The following is an 18,846-nucleotide window of genomic DNA, read 5'->3' on the forward strand; positions in this document are numbered from 1 at the left end:
TCTTCATTCCTCTCTATATATGTGTGTCCCCACCTCTTCTGACTTCTGGAAAGTATTTTCTTTTTACTGTTGGTTTATAGCAATTTGATTATGCTGTGCCATGGAGTGGTTTTCTCCAAATTGCTTCTGTTTGGATTTTGCTGAGTTTCTTGAATCTATGAATTTATAGTTTTTTCTCATCATGCTTTTCTCTACTTTCTTAAACATATATACTGTATTTATAATTGTTGTTTCAATATTTGTGCCCACTTATCCTATCAGTCATGTCATTTTTGTGTCTGTCCCTATTAATTGACTTTTCTACTAGTTTTTTTTATTATTTTCCTACTTTTTGCATGACTGGTAATTTTTTATTGGCTGCTAAACATTGTAATTTTGATATTTTTAGGTGCTCAGTTTTGTTATATTCATTTAAATGTTATTAAGTTTTATTCTTGGATGTAGTTTTGTTACTTGGAATGAGTTTAATCTTTTTAAGGCTTGCTTTCAAGATTTATTAAGGCAAGTATTGTATACCTTTCTTACATAACCATGGTACATTTATCAAAACTAATAATAAATTAAAATCAGTGGAACACTACTAACTAAATTACAGATTTGTTTGGATCTCATCAGTTCTCTCACTTACGGTTTTCATCTGTTCTAGCGTCCACTCCAGGATCCCACATTGCACTCAGTCTTCATATTTCCTAGTGTCCTCTAATCGGTGAGAGCATCTCTATAACAGCCTATCATAATTTTAGGGAGAGCACTGGCCAGGTATTTCTGTAGAGCATCCCATGTGCCTATCTACTAAATCTACTACCACCTATTAAACAAGCCCTCCTTTACCCCACTCCATTGCAATGTGATCTGTGTCTTAAATCAGATTGCCATATACGTGTGGGTCTGTTTCTAGAATTTCTGTTATGGACATTGGTCTATTTGTCTTGGCACCAATATCACACTGTATTGATTACTAACGCTTTACATAGATCTTGATCTAGTAGTGTAAGTACTTCAGCCTTGTTCCTCTCAGGATTACCTTGGCTGTTCTTGACCCTTTATATTTTCCTATCAGCTTGTCAATTTCCACAAAAACATCAGCTAGAAGGTTTTAACTAGAATCGTATTAACTCTGCAGAGCAATTTAGGAAGCATCAACATCTAAAAAGTGTTGAACTTTCCAATCTCTAAATATGGTGTATCTGAGGGAAATTTTTAAAGCCACTAAAACGCAAAAGGTTTTGTTACATCCTTCTCACAGAACAAGGGATCTGCTCACCCAATCTTGCACAACTATGAGGGGTCTTTCAGGCAGCACTTCGCTCAGTGAGCACCTGCCTCAGTAACCTGAGGCCTCCATTCAGGACCTAGGAGGGGCTAACCTCTTATGTACCCCTCCCACTAGACAACTCCATCCACTCCTTTCCTTGACAGGTGCTTTCCATCTGTTTAAAAAATTTTAAATATGAACATTAATCATATCATTTAAAAAAGAGTTCATAGACAAAATGAACAAAAATAAAGCATTATTCAAAAATAACAAACACTAAAAGTTAAGAAAGCATCATTAGCAACGAGAAATTTAAAATGAAATAGTACTGTTTGATCTTTTTTAACAAAATGAGATCTTAAAAATCAAAGTGCGTCAATGATGTCATTACTGAGTCACTAGCGTATTTTTGTGTGAATTTTTTCCAGCAACTGTAAAAAGCTCTTTTTGACTATGCGCTAGTTGGATAAATGGTGAGGAGATATTTTTAAGCTAAGTCCAAATATTTTCTTTCTGACTTTCATCTTCAAATCAAATCTCTTGTTCAATAACTTTGAGAAGATCTTTAAAAAAAACTCAGTTTTTTGGCAGGGACTGCAATTTTTTTATTGTCAACAAACTGTGGTTTCTGTTTCCAAAAAAAAAAATCCCCAGCATTTGAGTTTATTTTCATCTTCTTTAGTTTTAGCATGCTTAGATGGAGATTGCACTACTGAGTTACCTGTATAAATTTCTACACTGACATGTTTATATTATTTTGTTCAGAACGCCTTCACACTAGGGTACATGCTATTCTTCAAAGGAAAATGTTGCTTTGTCAATTGTCATCTTCTTCCTCCTCTGGAAGATTGAAGACTTCTAAATGAGTGTGAAATTTAATGCAGATTATAGCTTCCTGGATAGGTCCCAAAATTTATTGGTTCAGATTTCAGATCGTTAGAGTAATAGTCACAAAAATCTGGAATATAGTAAACTGGAACTGTGATCACTGATGAGCCTCACTCCCTCCCCTGCCTCTTCCCAGCTGTTCCGTCTGCTGGTGGCTGGACTGGAGCCGGGGACATCGGCTGAGCTGGCGTTAGCTCAGGATAGACAGCAGGGCGAGGCAAGGAGGCAGCATCTCCTAGGCCCTTAGAAACTCTCCCTGTGGCACAGATGGGGTTTCTTTGCATGGAGCTGCACCTGTGCAAACGACGCCTCATCATAGGACCAGTCTTTGCTCTGGGATCTCACTCCCCGAAGTGATGAAGCAGGAAGCCTGGGGAGAGGGAAGCTGCCATTGTGGGAACAGAGACAGACCCAGGTGCCCTCCAGGCCTCACAGGGAACTGCACCAGCCACCCCTGGGCCTAAGGCATGGAAACAGCTCTGGTGACCTGGCCCTCTCAGGAACAGCGTCCCCCACCCCTCACTCCGGCTCCTCTGCCAGTTCCCCCAGCGCGATGGCTCCAGGTGGCCTTGACCTTGTCCTCTTGGCTTTTCCCTCCCACAGCATTTGCTTCAATCCTCCTCCAGTGTTTCTCACATTTGTATCAACAGTCACTACCCACTGGACACAGAGCTCTCATAGGCGGGAGCCACTTCTTTTGACTTAAAACAAGGCTCTGTTTTTGCACCTTGTGTCAAAAAAAATTTTTTTTAATTAAAGTACGAATTTTAAGAGGATTCCATTTCCAAAATTTCCCCCATTTTAATGGTCACATGTTCTGCCTTCATTACCGCCTTTTTCTTTGATGATTATTTGCCACAAGTCACCGTGGTGGAAACAGTGCTGGGTAGACTTAGGAGATCTGGGTCTAGGCGGAGTGACCTTGGACAAGTCACTCTCCTTCCCCAGGGCCACATTTTCATATCTGTGATCTGAGGGGGTTAGTCTAGGTCAGAGACAGCCAGACACTTTTAATCATGTATCCCCAGCAATAAAAAATGTGGGACGTGTACCCATAATATACACATATTTATTTATAAAGTATGTTCCTTTACTACAATACCAAGATGTTAACATATAAACATGCAAAACAAAAAATTAAAAACTAAAGATTATAAAAATGTTTTAAAAATAAATTTTCTTTTTTTATGTACAATAAAATTTCCTCCTCTCACAATTTTATTGTTTGCTTATAATCGATAACAACAGTGTAAGGGAAAGCAATGTGATTGGATGTACTTCACTATTCTTTGAATCTTGCTTTCACACTTTGAGATAGAGCCGTTTAGAGGTCTGGTTCTAGTTAGGTTTCTTTTTAATGGCTGTCATAGCTGATCCAAAGAGAAGGATGTATCATTGGCTGTATTAAATTATGGTACTCATTATCAATCCTTTCCACCAATTAAAGGCTTTTTATTGAAATTAAGATGGTAGATGTTCATTTTCTCGTATGTCAGTCAGTGGCTCTTTACAAGCTAAATGGAAAACATTGCATTTTTGTATTTTTAACAAATGGACTCATAATCCACTGACACTCTTCATTTGGATGATTTTTCAAACAGATTAGAAAAATATGTTTCGAATATTTTCAGGTATGTAGCTACAAGCATTTTTATAGGTGACATGTTTTCGACAACAAAAAATCTCATTTCAAAATATTCTCTCCAAAGCATGAGTTTCTTTGGAAAAGAAAGGACTTTCTTACTCATTGTTAAAATGAATCACCTTTACCTTGAAGAGTCAGAAGAATCTGAGTTCTTTTTTTTTTTTTTTTGGCAGCTATCCACTAGGCAGCCAACTGCCAACCGCCACTTGTCATCATAAAATGCTCACCATATTCGAAACACTCATCTTTTTGTACAAGAAACGCATATAGCTCCTCTTTAAGTTGGATGGTTAATTTTATGTGCTCTGCCGAGAGAGAACCAAGCAAACCTCAAGTGGTTCAAAAGATTTTCATAGTTACTTCCCTCTGATTACAAATCATTATATAAGTTGTACTATATATTAAACTCAAAAAAAAAAAAAAAACCAACTAACCATGTCAGTGCATCCTGTGGTACTCCGTGTACTTCTGGGTTTAATTCTTGACAGCAGCAGTCTGTAGGAAATTTCACAGGGAACTAGTTTTACAGTTTCACGTCCGCTCACCCTACCCTTTCACCATGGAGCAGCCACTCCATCAGTGACTGTACTCAGACAATTTTCCCCATAAATGATATTTGTATTAAAGAAGCAATGTACTGTTCAGTCCATATCACCTCTTTCCCTTAGTGCCTCCCAGAAACGTGGTTCTTCGTGTATTTCATTACTGAAATGGAATCTCGGAAAAACGTGTTGGAATCATCTGCATTTTTTTTCCCAACTATTTAGCAAACCTTTAACAGTGTGAAATTTGTTCTTAATGCTTATTTCTCTACATCTTCAGCAATATGTTCTACACATCTTCCAACAGTATCTGTGGTCACCATGTTGTGTTCTAGGTACTGTTCCCAGCAGCTACTACACCAACTGCCCCCTTCCCCAATTCTATAAGACAAGATGTGTGTGTGTGTGTGTGTGTGTGTCTAGAGATAAGAGTCATGTGACATGGGTCTAAGTGAAGGGAGTGGATTGGCTTCTTGGCAATCATCCCCCCACCCACCTCACTACCAGCCAAACCAAGTAATGGGGGTGGTCCCCAGGGAAGGGAAGATTGGTGCCTCACTCCCTGGTTGGCTATGTTCACAGGCAGTGAGCTCGTTGATCTGCCTTGTACTTGTCTGAGTGTAGGACAAGAAAATTGAAGCTGGTACTTGTTCTGTCTGACTGGATTCTCAATGGTTTCTGTCTCATAGAAGAGAACGTGTGTTTCAAATAGGAGAGATACCTACCCTGACTTTTTCTTGTTGTTCACTTGCATTTGCATTTCAGGCATTATCTTCAGTTGTGGTTTCCTTGCAGCAATCTTGTTAAGCCACCTATCCATTTGTGAGAGTTAATTGAGTTAAAATTTGACAAAGTAATCTGTAAAGCCACTTAGCTAGGTACATGTGACCTGGAACACATCACAGTAGATAACTCTTATTAGCATTCATCTGAGACAGTCAAACCCAGCATTTCTGGGCAGGGGGAGGGGGAGTGAAAAGATGGAGGAACCGGAGAGAGTAGGAGCTTGTTTGGAGGTTCTAGCAGGGCAGCCCAGATTCTGCTGGACCCTAGCCACTCCTATATATACACATACATATATGAGATTAACCCTGTCACCTGGGGATCTTATTTACACCTTAGATTCCTGGGAGTATTAGTTCGCTAAGGCTGCATAACAAAGTACCACAACGATGTGACTTAAACAACAGAAATGTATTGTCTTCCAGTTCTGGAGGCCAGAAATCCGAGATCAAGGCATCGGCAGGATTGATTCTTTCTGAGGCTGTGAGGGAGAATCTGTTCCTTGCGTCTCTCCTAGCTTCTGGTGGATTTCCAGCAATCTTTGGCGTTCCTAAGCATCACCCCAATATCTGTCTTGTAGAAGCATTACCCCAATCTCTGCTTTCATCTTCACATGCTGTTCTCCTTGTGTGTGTGTCTCTGTGTCCAAATTTTACCCCAGACCTTCTAAAACAGGATCTCTGAGGGTGGGAGTTCACAAGTCATGTTTTTAAACAAGGACCTCAGGTAACTTGTATGCTCATTAAAGTTTGAGAGCTACCTGGCCATGTTAGGTGACACAGAATGTTCTCTTTCCTACCTCAAATGCATAGGAATACCAAATAAAATTAAACCATAGATTTTAATATGTAGCTGAGCTTAAGAGAAATGAAAGATAAATTTTCATGTGCCAAAAATGAAGAAATCAGAACCAGAAAGCTAAGCTTTGGCTAATGCTGGGGCAATCCTAAGGAGTGTTAGATAAGAGAATATAGGTCCTTAGAGGCTGGGGCTGGAGTTCAAATGTCCATGAGGGAGGCGATAGAGCCATTGAGTGCTTGCAGCAGAGGAGCTAACCCTTTCGCACAAGGCCTGAAGAGATACCTCGTCAGTGAAAAGGGGACTAGAAAAATCAACCAGAGATTTGTTTCATCTAATTAAAAATTTGGAAGGTTGAGGAACTATTGGCCATTAGATCATCTGTGTGAATTCATGGAATCAAATAGCTTTATTAGCTGAAGTGCATTGAAGGGAAGGGAATTTTGGTTGGGGGTAAGGGAGGGATTGGAGTCATTTTAGAACAGCAGAGCAAAGCTGGAGTCTGATAAAATCTGACATAAGGCGGGGTGAGTTTAGAACAGGCTATGGCTGGGACCCTGAGCAACTGGGGGCTGGGAAAGTCATGGTAGATTAGGGGCACAGAAAATGGGAGGAGGGGTGTGCCAAAGATGAATGTGCTACTTTTAAAGATTTCAAAGATTGTTCTGTGCAGTTTCCCTTTTAACTCTCATTAGATCTGCCCGTCTCCTCCACCCCACAGCCCACCCAACCTCCTGTTCCTGGGGGCTGGAGGACAGTAACAAGGCAGCATTATTAGTAAGGTGCCTCTGAGCTGGAAGGGAAGTGGCTGGGGTGTTTGCTCAGAACTTTGTGGTGCCAATGTCAGAAGGGTCCTCTCATGCATAACCCTGGCCAGGCCTAGGTTCGGGAAACTAGGAGTCCCTAAAATCACATGACCCTTCTTTATGTGGGGCTCTAATTTGAGAAACAGTTTAGTTTAAAAGTGAAAATTGTTAATATCTGTAGTAGTTAGGTAACAACTAATAGCTACCATTTGTCAAGAGGTATTTATCAGTCACTAGCAACTTTAAAACTATCCTGTTTAATCCTCATAACAAACCGATTAGGTAGATATAGTATTACCCACCCTACTTTGTAGATGAGAAAGCTTAGCCTCTGGGGGATTATGTCATTTGTCAAAACTAAGGTCACTCACTAGCAAATAGTGAAGCTAGGACTTAAACCCAGGTATGTCTAACCTCTATATCAGTATGTTGACAGTGGTTAACACTGGGGAATGGATTACGAAAATTTTTTGCCCCATTCTTTACGCAATTTTTTGTATTCTCCAAGTTTTACACATAAAACGGAGAAAAATTAGTAGCCGTCAAAAAGAATAACACAACGAAAAATGCGCCTTTGGAAGGTGTGTGCGGGAGGAGCTGAGGTGATCTTAAGCACGATTCCTCATCCCAGGTACCGTCTATCACACCCAGGGTCCTGGCTCGCTGACTTAGCATCTCCTCCAGTAGTTAGGTTATTTCCTTCTCAAACTCAGGACACTGTACTTTGGGAAGATGACGGAGGCCCAGGGAGGCACAAACCTGACATTGAAACTTCTTCCTCCCCCTCTTCCCTACCCACAGGTCAACCCCTTCAGAGACCGAATCTGCAGAGTGTTCTCCCACAACGACGTGTTCTCCTTTGAGGACGTGCTGGGCATGGCGTCTGTGTTCAGTGAGCAGGCCTGCCCCAGCCTGAAGATCGAGTACGCCTTCCGCATCTACGGTGGGTGCTGGGGGAGATTGAGTGATGAGGGCAGAAGTGCCATAGAGCAAATGCCACATCTGGAATCCATCAACATTAATGCACTGGCGGGAGACTATTAACTGGGGTTTACTTGGGTATTTAAAGATATTATCGTGTTTCTCAAAAACTGTAGATTTTTTAAAAAAAGGATTGAGAACTACTATTCCAATAGATTGATACATTCTCTTCCATGTCATCAGAGGCAAAAGGAGCCATTGGTGTTGATATTTCATGGTTGTGCAGGCAGGCGAGAGGTAGATAGATGGGTGGATAGATAGAGACTACATTCTGAGTATAAAGAAGTTACGCTTATTTCACAGAATTTAAGAGATTGAACACTGAAACTAACTCAGCCATTAAATGGCTGAGCAAACTTGGGCAAATCATTTCACTTTTTTAAATGAAAGGGGTTGAGAGAGATCATCTCTGAGGTCCTATGACATTTTTCGGTCTCTGATTTTGTCTCGGGTAGCCATAAGGCCCTGCAAAACTAACCCATGTTCTTAGCAAAGCTGGGATGCCTGGAATTCTCAAAAGGAATCAAAAGGAAAGGAAAGAAAGAAATCTTGGGAAGCCTTCAGACAGACCGTGTGCACGGCTTTACGCTCATTGTGACAATTCCTGAACCCCAAAGGACTTGTTCTTTTAAGCTTCTATATTTCAGAATCTCACGTGCCTTCTCTTCCTGCCAGCTCCTCCCCTGTCTCCACGCCGTAGACGTCAGCTTATTCTTGCTTCACCCAAGAGACTAGGCTAGGATGGAGTGGAAGAGTTTTAAGCCAAATGGACCTGCGAGGACTCAGTTTTCTCATCTATAAAAAAGGACTTAATGATATTTTTGCTTCCCACATATCCTCAGGCTCAGTATCCAGTATAAACGCAAATGAAATCACAGATTCCTCAGCCGAGAATGGCTGAGTAAGCTCGGATCACACTGTCGCTTCCACAGATAGTGATCGTAAACCCTAAGTAAAATATAATAAGCAATTTCTTGATGGCACTGGAAAGCTACCCAAACCAGATGGGTTCTAGAGACAGCTGACACTTGGAAGAAGGAAGTGGTATTGCATGGTCCGTTCCCGCCACGTTTGTTGTTTGTTTGTTTTTGTTTGTTTAACTTTTTTTAGCCTGGAGGTGGGCTTCAGTGAGTGACATCATGCAGGTCTGACAGAAACTCTGCACTCTTTCTGACTTGAAGAATTAGAGAGTTTGGGGGGTACTTTTCCCCTGAAAAAATGAAAAGGAGAGAGTCTAGGAAAGAAGAAAGCCAGAAAAAGGGTGCCAGATTTTATGTATGAACCATGCCCAAGTCTCTTTCTGGCCTTTAAACCATATGTATAAAGGCAGACTCAAAACAGCTCAAGTAAGGATGAAAGAACTGGACTGTGATTTGAGCTGCCATTGCATGTTAACAAGGTCCCTATGGGACAGGGTTTGCAGTTTTGAGTCCCCCCAATTGTCTGCTAAAACCAAAAATTCAGCACTTTTTGGAGGAATATAACAGAATCTAGAATTACCACAACAAACTACTTACAATGTCCGAGAAACAATCCAAAACAGCTATTATAACCATGCCCGATGACGTAAAAGGAGCTGTGCTTACAATGAATGAAAAGACAAAAATTCTCAGCAGATAAATAGAAACTATAAGAAAGAATCAAATGAAAATATAGGACTGAAAAATAAAATATTTGAAGTAAAAATCACTGGACAGACTTAACTGGAGAATCAAGATGACAGAGAAAAGAGTCAGAAAACTTGAAGCTAGATCAATGGTTACATAATCTAATCTGAAGAACAGAGACAAGTATCAAAAGAACAAATAACAGAGCCTCAGGGACATGTAGGACAATGGAAAGGTCTAACATATATTAAATTAGAGTCTCAAAAAGAGATGAGAGAAAGAACAGGGCAGAAAAGATGGTTGAAGAAATAATGGCCCCAAATGTCCTAAATTTGATAGGGACACACTTTTACAGTGAACTTCAAGCAGGCTAAGTACAAATGAAGTCACTTACCCCAATTTGGTTGGCTTAGGATTCCCACCACCACCCTCCCACCCGCTAGTCTTCCTCCCTCCTCACTCCAAGTACTTCTGGGGGTCCCCGGGAAGTTTTCAACGCAGCCGCTGTGCTTCCACCACAGAATACTTGCTGTGCTGTCTCTAGTTTCTTCCATTTCCTGTCAGTGCATTTCTGGATGGGATGGTTCTTCTGGCTGGAGAATGCTGGCCCAGGCTGGGTGCTCTTGACCTAGCCAAGGGTCTTCGTGTTGCAAGTAACAGGAACTTACCCGTGTAAAAGGCAACCGATGAAGAGCAGCAGTAAATCAGTTTTCCACTGCTGTGCAATAAATTACCACAACTCAGTGGCTTTAGATGACACACACCGTAGTCTCACAATTTCTGTGGGTTAAGAGTCTAGATACGGCTTAGTCAGGTCCTCTCGTTAGGGTTTCACAAGGCTGCAATCAAGGTTCTGGCTGGGCTGCAATCAAGCATTCTCACCCAGAGAATGCTTGACTGGGGAGGAATACACTTACAAGGTCACTCTGTGTTGGCAGAATTCATTTCCTCCTGTTTATAGAACTTAGAGCCCTGGCTTCTTGCTAGCTCTTGGCTGGAGGCTGCAGTCAGTTTCCAGAGGCTGATCTGTCTGTGCTCCTTACCACGTGGGCCTCTCAACATGGCCACCGCTTCTTCAAAGACAGCCAGGGAGTTTCTTGAGCCAATGTGCCAGCAAGATAGAGTCTTATATATTGTAATCACGGAAGTGACTGCCCATCATTCTTGCTAGTCTATTAGTTAGAAATAATCACAGTTCCTGTCCACACTAAAGGAGGTGTGTGGATTATATAAAAACGTGAACACCAAGAGGTGCAGATCATAGGGGGAGGAAGGCTCTGGTTTGTCCACCACAAGCGGTCTGACACTCCATGGCAAGACTGAAGCAAGCCTCCTGAGGGACCAGAATGCAGCTGGCAGGTGGTCAAGGAAGCGAGACAGACACTTTCTCTTTTTCTCCTTTTCTCTCCGTGGCTGCCCGGTCTCTCATCTCTGCTTCTCTCTGTGTTCCTTCTCTTTCTGCAGATCTGATTTGGATTCTTCTGTGCCTATGGGCCCAAAATGACTGCCCTGCCCCCCCAACATAGCCTGCGGGCTTCACTCTGACTAGCTACAAGCATTTCTGTTTCTCACTTCCATTTTCTCAGGAGATGCTGATTGGCCCAGCCAAACCAGTGATCTAGCTGCCCCTGGTTGGGTGACCAGCATTGTCCAATGAATCACAGCAAAGATGAAGCAGAGTCACAGAAACAAACGTGACTGAAGAGGCCCACTGCTGGGGTTGGGGACGCTTCTCAGAGTTGGTAAAGTATAGGCTGGGCAGATGTCCCAAAGGATGTTCCCAGAGCTAAACAAACAAAAATACCCAAACCTTCGGGGAACTAGAAGAGCAGCAGGTTCTCTTCAGGCTTCATGGCACAGTAGCTAAATTGTGTTCAGCTCACAAATGGGGAGAATGCCCTCATTCCCAAAAGATGAGACAGGATGCCCCAGTTCTGATCAAGGACCAGACACCACCTGTCTCCCATGCTGTCCTTGTATCTTCCTTCACACCCTGTCTCCAGGTCCCCTTGAATGGTCTCCTTCCTCCTTGAGCTCAAGTACAAAAACAAAAAGTCATGCAAATCAGTTCTGCAAATAGATACCCAGGGACTCGTAAAGTCTAAGGCTTCATCGGATATACCCAGACAAATCTGAATTCTCTTTGGGCTCAGAAGATGTGTTACCTTACACAGCTGTCAGCAGGATTAGCGATGGCACACGTGAATCTCTGAGCCTGGTGCCTGACACGTGGTAGCTGCTCAGTAAATCAAGGTGGTGGTGATAGCAGTGAAGGAAGAACAGGAAGGGGGAAGAAAAAGAAGGAAAAAGAGAAGGAGACGCAAAGAAGCAGTGGTGGTAACGGCCGTGGTGATCATTCTGAGTCAAAGTCCAAAGACCCAGCTCAGGGCTCCAACCTCTCTTTACTCCAAGTGCGGCCCATGCACCAGCAGCATCGACAGTGCCAGGAAGTTTGTTAAAAATGCAGACTCTCAGGCCCCACTGCATGCTCAATCAAGGGGTTCCTCTGCACCTTAAAGTGTAAGAAGCTCTCACCCACTGGTTCGCAGACCTGGCGGCATCCTGGGGTCACCCGAAGAGTTTTTAAGACCTCTGGATGCTGCGGACCATGCTGCAGAGATACGATGATGGTGCTGGGTACGGGCGTCGGTGAGCTCTTTGAAAGCTCCCTGGGTGATTCTAAAGTGCAGCAGAATTTGAGAACTACTATTGTGACCTACTGTATTCGTTAAGATTGCATTCAGTCACACGTAAGAAAATCCAGGTTAAAAAATAAAAACCTGGAGCCAGCAGTCCAGAGCCGGGGAAGTGACTCCAGAAGGAACCAAGAGCCTAGCCCCTTCGAGCCTCCCAATCTGCCATCTTTAGTTCAGGATTGTTGTCCTCACAGTCACAAGATGATTTCTGTACCTACAGGCATCTCATCTTCATTCCAAGAAAAAAAGGATGAAAGAAGGAGTATGGACAAAATGGACATTCAAAGGCACAGATTAAGTCCATCCTACAGCAACTTTCTCAGACACCCCACTTTATACTTCTTTGGCCAGAACTATGTCACTGCACAGGAGACTGGAATGCCGAGCATTTTAAGGTGAACATGATGTCATCCTGAACAAGGGCTGCAGTTCTATTAACAGGAGGGAAGGAGTGAATGGCTATTGGACAAGAAGCCGGCAGAGCCAGGCACACCTACCTGGGAGGTACTTCCTGGGGTCTGCTTTGAGGGACACTCCTAGCCTCCAACTGATCGATTCCCCGCTCTCGGCCCTCTGAGGAGATTTTCTACTTGTCACAGACCAACATCCCAGCACTGCCTTCCTGCTCCCATCCGCACAGCTTCCACCAGATGTGAATGACCCGCAGGCAGGTGCCAGGACACCAAAGGCAGACTTTCCACACCTTCCCAAGGTCTGACGCAGTAACAAGGGATGTTAGTGGAGAGGCCAGGGAGGTGACCTCAGTTCTCATGGGAATAAAGTGGTGAAAGCGTGCCCTGCCTCACTCCATCAAATGGGCTAAATTTTGTGAAAGTTCTTTGTAAATTGCAATGACAGAGAGGTTGGGATGGTGATGATAAGAATGTTTTGGGGGGACCCTGACCCCATCAGCTCTCTAATCTCCCTTGTCGTTGGGAAATAGCAAGAGGAAAGCCCCCCACTCCCTAGAGTGGCCCAAGGCTGCAGGTCCTGAGACTGCTGAGGCCCCATGGGCTGGCCGGTGGCCCAGAGCTCCCAGCCCCCAGCCCTTTCCCAGGCTGCTCTGCCCTTGCACCCCCAAGGAGGAGAACTGTCCAAGATTACATTTTACTCCAGCAAATGATTCTGCTTCCAGATGGCTTAGGACCAAAGCCATGTCACTTTGTTGCAATCTCTGCATATGGGAGCTGGGCCAGCAGGACGCCTGGGGACACTGGCGGGGTCTCTGGGAGAGGCTGCAGAGCTTTCCACCAGCAGTGCAATGTCACTGAGGCTGCCCACTGCCTCCAGTCCCAGCTCCGGTCCCTCCAGCCCCCTCCACCTACTCTCAGCCATTACCCGTGGTGCGTGGTAGCAGAGCTGCGCGGGGAGAGACTGGATGAACATCTTGGGCCTTAACCTCTGGTGTCTGGGGCTGATAAACACTCAGCCAGGGGAGAGCCACCCGCTTAAGGAGGGAGGTGGTTAATTTCACCTTACACACCCATATCCTGCCCTGGGGAACAGAGACAAAAGGCTTGGCTCTATTATTGTAGAGCTTGTGGCATCAGCAAACTCTCTTCTCCACTCTGGGCCCAATATAGCTCTAGCTCTCATTCTTCAAAGCAGAATATTGCACAGTTTCTGAAGTCTGCAATTTTTTTGTATTTAACAATCATCAAGTGATAGAGAATTGAGCCTCTACCATACCTAATAAGCTTCTTCTATATTCCGACACCAGCTGACGTCCATGTATTTTCTTATTTAACCTTCACACTGACTTTGTGGAGGTTCTGCTATTACTCATTTTACGGATGAGGAAACTGAGGCTCGGACAATGAATTAGGATTAAATTTGGTGGCAAATGACAGGAACCCCTAAGTGGCTTATGCAAGACAGCTCCCAAGACTGCTGGCAGCTACATGCATTTTCTCTAGCATGGAGAGAGAATTCCAGAGGCAGTTGCCCACAGTGGTTGTGCGATGTTAAGGACTCAGGTCCCTCCTATTTTGTTGCTTTATCCTCCATTCTCAAGGTCACCTCATTGTCACAAGGGCTACACCTTGCCTTTAAAGACATTCTCAGAAGTTGCATGCTCCTCCTCTGCATCTCATTGGCCAGAACTCAGTCACATGGCCACATCCAGCCGCAAAAGAAGCTGGGAAATGTAGTGCTCGTTGTAGATGGTCATATGCTCAGCTAAAAATTGGGTACTTGATTACAATAAAAGTGGTTATGAGTGGTTAAGAGCATGAGTACCCATAGAGGCAGACTGCCTGGGTTTAGCCTTGTTTCCATCATTTATCGGTGTGTGACCTTGGGTAGTTCATTCATTCGCTTACTCAACAAATATTCATAGGGCATCTATTCTATTCTAGGCACTGCTCTAGGAGCTGGGGATATATTAGTGACCCGAAAGATAAAACTTTCTGCCTTGTGGAATTGACATGCTGGTGGAGGGAAGTAAACGAGCTCATATGTGAAACATGTAGTGTGTTAGGTAACATTCAGTGTGGGTGACAGTGTTCCAGGGAGGGGAACCACAGTACGGAGGCCCTGAGGCAGGAGCGAGCCTGGGCTGCCGGGGGAACGGCAAGGACGCAGAGCGAGAGCTGGGCAGCCCTTGCCGGCCACTGTCAGGGCCTAGGCTTTCCTCTGGCTGAGACGGAAGCTTTGAGAAGAGATGCTGAGGGAGGAATGAAGAAAGATGAACAAGGTCACTGGCCGCTGAGTTGAGGATAGACCGAAGGGGCCAGAGCGGGAGTAGAGAAGCTGGTTAGGGGGCTGCTACAGTGATGGTCGTTGATAGCGGCTGCAGCAGGAGGGAGGCGGTGTGCTTGGGGAGAAGTCATCAGGGTGGGTTTACTGTCCCTTGAAGGTGGAGCTGGGAAGATTTGCTGACCCAGTGAGCTTTGGGGAGTGAGGGAAAGATGACTCCAAATTTATTGGCAGAGAGACTGGAAAGGCGGAGTTACCCACTTGCCAAGGGCCCAGCCATGGGTGCGGCAGGTGTGGGGGCCAAGGCGAGGTGGGGCATAGGAAAAGTTTGGTTTGGACAAGTTGAATTTGAAGGACCTATTAGACCATATGAAGAGGGCAGGAAAGCAGGTGGATATATGCATCTGGCGTTCACAGTGAAGCCCAGGCTGGGGGTATAAATTTGAGGATGTTTAAAGGCAAGAGGTTGCAATGAGATTAAGGAAATATGGTTATTTAATCTCTGTGTGCCTCAGTTTCTTCATCTGTGTTATGGGGATTAAATGCAGTGAAACATAAAGCGCTTAGACCATGGCCTGGTACATCTGTGTTTGGGCGTCCTAGGGAGGGTTGTCTATTCTGGCATTTAAGGCCCTTCAAAGATTGAACCACCTTCCAGAATTAACCTCTGACCTTCTCCCAAGCCTCTAGTCCCCTCACTCAGGACCGATCACCCCAGTGCTGCTCCTTCTCTGCCACTGGCCCTAGAAACCCTGGCAGCTCTTCCAATCACCATCTCTGCAGGCTCTTTAGTGCTTCTCTGATGCCTCCGCCCTCAGGCTCAGGAAGTCTCCCTCACACCCCAACTAGACATGAACTTGCCCATCTGAAAATTCTTGGAGTCCTTGGGGTGCCTGTTCCTCTCTTCCTGGAGCCAAGCTGCTTGGGTGCCAGACAGTCTCCCCTTTACCTGCAGCCCGGGAGCTCCCTGTGAGCAGGAACTAGGCTGGCACATCTCTGTACCTGCAGGATGACCGGAGCAGGTTCTTGCACCTAGGTCTTCAAGCTCCAAATCCAGCTGTCCTTCTGCTCTTCCATGCTGACCTGCTCCTAGCCACCAAAAGACCTACTGACGTTTCCATAGTTCTGTGGTTGACACGGAGCTCGGGGACCGGCCTAGCTGGGTCTGAATCCCCACCTTTCCACTTACTGGCAGTGTGGACAACCATATTACCTCTGTGCCTCAGTTTCCCTTTAGAAAAGCGAGACTAATAAAAGGTTGATTGTGAAGATTCGGTGACTTAAAACAAGGGGAAATTCTCAGGACAAATTTGAACTGGGAGTACACACTCAATCAATGCTGCTTCTTGTTGTTTGTTGTTGTTGTTGTCGATCACGTTATTAAGCGCCACCCTCGTCGGCAGCCTGCCCTGCTGCCGTAGCGCCCCGCTCCTCAGGCCTGCCCAGGTCTCACCGAGTGCCAGGTTCTAAGCCCACCTGGCACAGCTGGGTTCTACAGGGCATCCCAGAAGCTGACAGGAATCTGTGGGGTCCTGGCTGGTGCCTCTTCTTTGCAGATTTTAATGAGAATGGCTTCATTGACGAGGAGGACCTGCAGAGGATTGTCCTCCGACTGCTCAACAGCGATGACGTGTCCGAGGACCTGCTGACCGACCTCACAAGCCACGTGTGTGCCTGGGCCTGTTCGGGCTGGGGTGCGCCGGGCCATCACCCAAACACCCGGATGGCAGGCAGGGCGAGGTGCCCTGAGGGATGGGCACATGGCCGGAAGCAACTATGTCCCACCTGTCTGTCTTTCCTCCAGATCAGGACTTGCTTCCATGACTCCCTTTCAGGGTTCCCACAGCAGTGTGCCCAAGCCACCCACCAAGTCCCTCCCACCCACACTGCAGGCAGGTGGCCCAACAGCAGCTTGGCATCAGATGGACATGTCACAACGTCTCCTTTCCCACATTATCCCAGCACAACACAATGGCCAGATGTCTTGGAGGGACAGTCCAAAGTGTCACAGGACACGAAAACAGCCTTGTGAACCCAGCAGGGCACGGATCCATTTGTTCTAAGACCATGAAAACCTTCAAGGGTTTCCGGTCTGGATGGGAACTAGAAGCAAAGCTAAAACCATGGGGAGTCATCGCTGCCTCCTCAACCTGACTGGGCCCCACGGTCCAAGGAGACTCTTCCCAAAGTGAGACCGGCCCACAAGGCCCAGACCTCAGCACACATGACCTCATCTCTCTGCACCTCGATGTCCTCATCTGGGGTGGGAGTGGCAGTGGGAGGAGATCGTCTGCCCCGCGGGGGCTGGGGGTCACTGGTATGTGTGCTAAGCGCCTGGCAGACAGCCTGGCCTATGGTAGCGCTCGGCGTGTGGTACTTCTCCCCATCCCGAGCCCCCACCTCCCTTTCTCACTCACTGTTCTGTTGGTTCTGCACTCCTGGCCAGGTCCTGAACGAGTTGGATCTGGACAATGACAACATGCTGTCTTTCTCCGAGTTCGAACACGCGATGGCCAAGGCTCCAGACTTCATGAGGTAAGGTGTTCTGGAGTGGGGGTGGGTGGGATATGGGATATTCCCAGCATAGTGGGGGGCAGGAAGGGCTCCTCAGTCTCCGCTTGGCCAATGGGGCACATCGGTCTTCCCAAAGGGGTCCCGTGAGTTTCCAGGGCGCTTTGCGGATTCATTCAGAATCAGCAAAACTGGCGCTTCTGAGAAATGAGGTAACCTAGAAAGAAGCCAGGAGTAGGGTTTTGAAAGGCCAGAGCAGGATTGCATTCCAGGTTTTGCAAGCAATGTGGGTGGTCCAAACTTCAGGTGCTGCCCCTCTCCAGCCAGCATACCTGTGCTGCTCCCAATGCCCAGACCCAGGGAGTTGCCTTTGCCTCCGCTAGTCCTCTCCCCTCCCCCGACAGCCTCCAGGGGTTATTAGGAGATGCAGATTTGCCTGGGGGATGAGAGGTGTGAAGATGCTGGTGGTGGAGCTCAGAGAACTCAATCCTTTCCAAACCTTGTTTCGGGCAGAAAGAGGCCTTAATGATCTTATCTGGTCCAAATATCCTTGAGATGATGGGTACCTCCATGTTCCTCTGATGTGTTTAACAGTCTCATTTGGAGCCTTCCAGTTATGGGGTTGCCCCATGCCTAGAGGCAGCCCATGTCACGATCCATCACCCCTGTGGTGATGAGCTGGCATCTTTTTGTATGTGTCTGCTACTCCTGGGACCTAGTCTGCCCGTATTCTCATAGTCTACGCAGTTTTGATGGCAATTCAAAGAATGCCATTCAAAATGATTTAACAAACCAGTCAAAAAAGAACAAAGGCACCTAGACCTCAGAGAGCACTGGGTCAGGAACCCGGGATAGCTCAGGGCCCAGAGTCTCTGCCTCTCCCCTCAGCAGCTCCGTACTTAGCTCTGTGTGCAAACCAGCAATCTCTGCTTTGTCAGACACGGGGCCATATGCGGCCGCCCCACAGTGGTCAAGTTTCCTTCTTCTTGGCTCTGAATGACCCTCAGTCAGGGACTCCTGAGTAATGTCCTTCGGCTCTGACTTCAGATTTGCAGAGAGAGAATCTGATTGGCCCAGCCTGGGTCAGGTGTCTACCCCCCTTTCAAACACCTGGATGAGAGAGAGGGTTCTCCACTCCAGCAAGGCCGCCAGGGGGCCGTGGCTGAGGCAGATTCTCTGTAACAGGGTCCACACCTGGGACCACCCCAACCAAGGGTAATTCCTCTTCTTCCATAATAGCCCAGCACACAATCGAGGCCAGAATCCTGTCCTCCTTGACTTTTTCTCTGCGTTTCTCGTATTTCTCTTCATGAGTTCCGGCACCACAAGGTTCTACTACCCTTTACGTTCCAATGATGCTAAAAGTTGCTTAAAGGCGGCTTTGGGTTGGCTTGGGAGAGGTGCAAATTGGCCATTACTCCGAGAAAGGGACACGAGAGGCGGACGAGGAGTCAATGAGAGGTGGGCGAGGGAGGGAGCCTCTAGGACCACTGCGAACCCAGAAGTCAAAGGGCGCTTTAGACTTGCAGGCTCAGGGGGGCTCATGGACTTTCTTTCAGCTCCTTTCGAATTCACTTCTGGGGATGTTGATGTGGCCACCAACACTTGACCTGGCGACCTCATGGGGACCACTGGAA

The 18,846-nt window shown here is 46.0% G+C and overlaps 1 protein-coding gene across 1 annotated transcript in view; it reads left to right on the forward strand.

The window, feature by feature from the left end:
- Nucleotides 1-18,846, forward strand: part of CIB4 (calcium and integrin binding family member 4) — a 43,042-nt gene extending 24,196 nt beyond the window's left edge. The window contains exons 4-7 of the mRNA XM_011356519.1: nucleotides 7,519-7,660; nucleotides 16,255-16,364; nucleotides 17,145-17,233; nucleotides 18,769-18,846. Coding sequence (XP_011354821.1) covers nucleotides 7,519-7,660; nucleotides 16,255-16,364; nucleotides 17,145-17,233; nucleotides 18,769-18,799 — 372 coding nt within the window. The 3' untranslated portion in view covers nucleotides 18,800-18,846. The remainder of the gene's footprint in view (nucleotides 1-7,518; nucleotides 7,661-16,254; nucleotides 16,365-17,144; nucleotides 17,234-18,768) is intronic.

Source organism: Pteropus vampyrus, unplaced genomic scaffold, assembly GCF_000151845.1.
Source record: "Pteropus vampyrus isolate Shadow unplaced genomic scaffold, Pvam_2.0 Scaffold28, whole genome shotgun sequence".
Classification (NCBI taxonomy): Eukaryota; Metazoa; Chordata; class Mammalia; order Chiroptera; family Pteropodidae; genus Pteropus; species Pteropus vampyrus.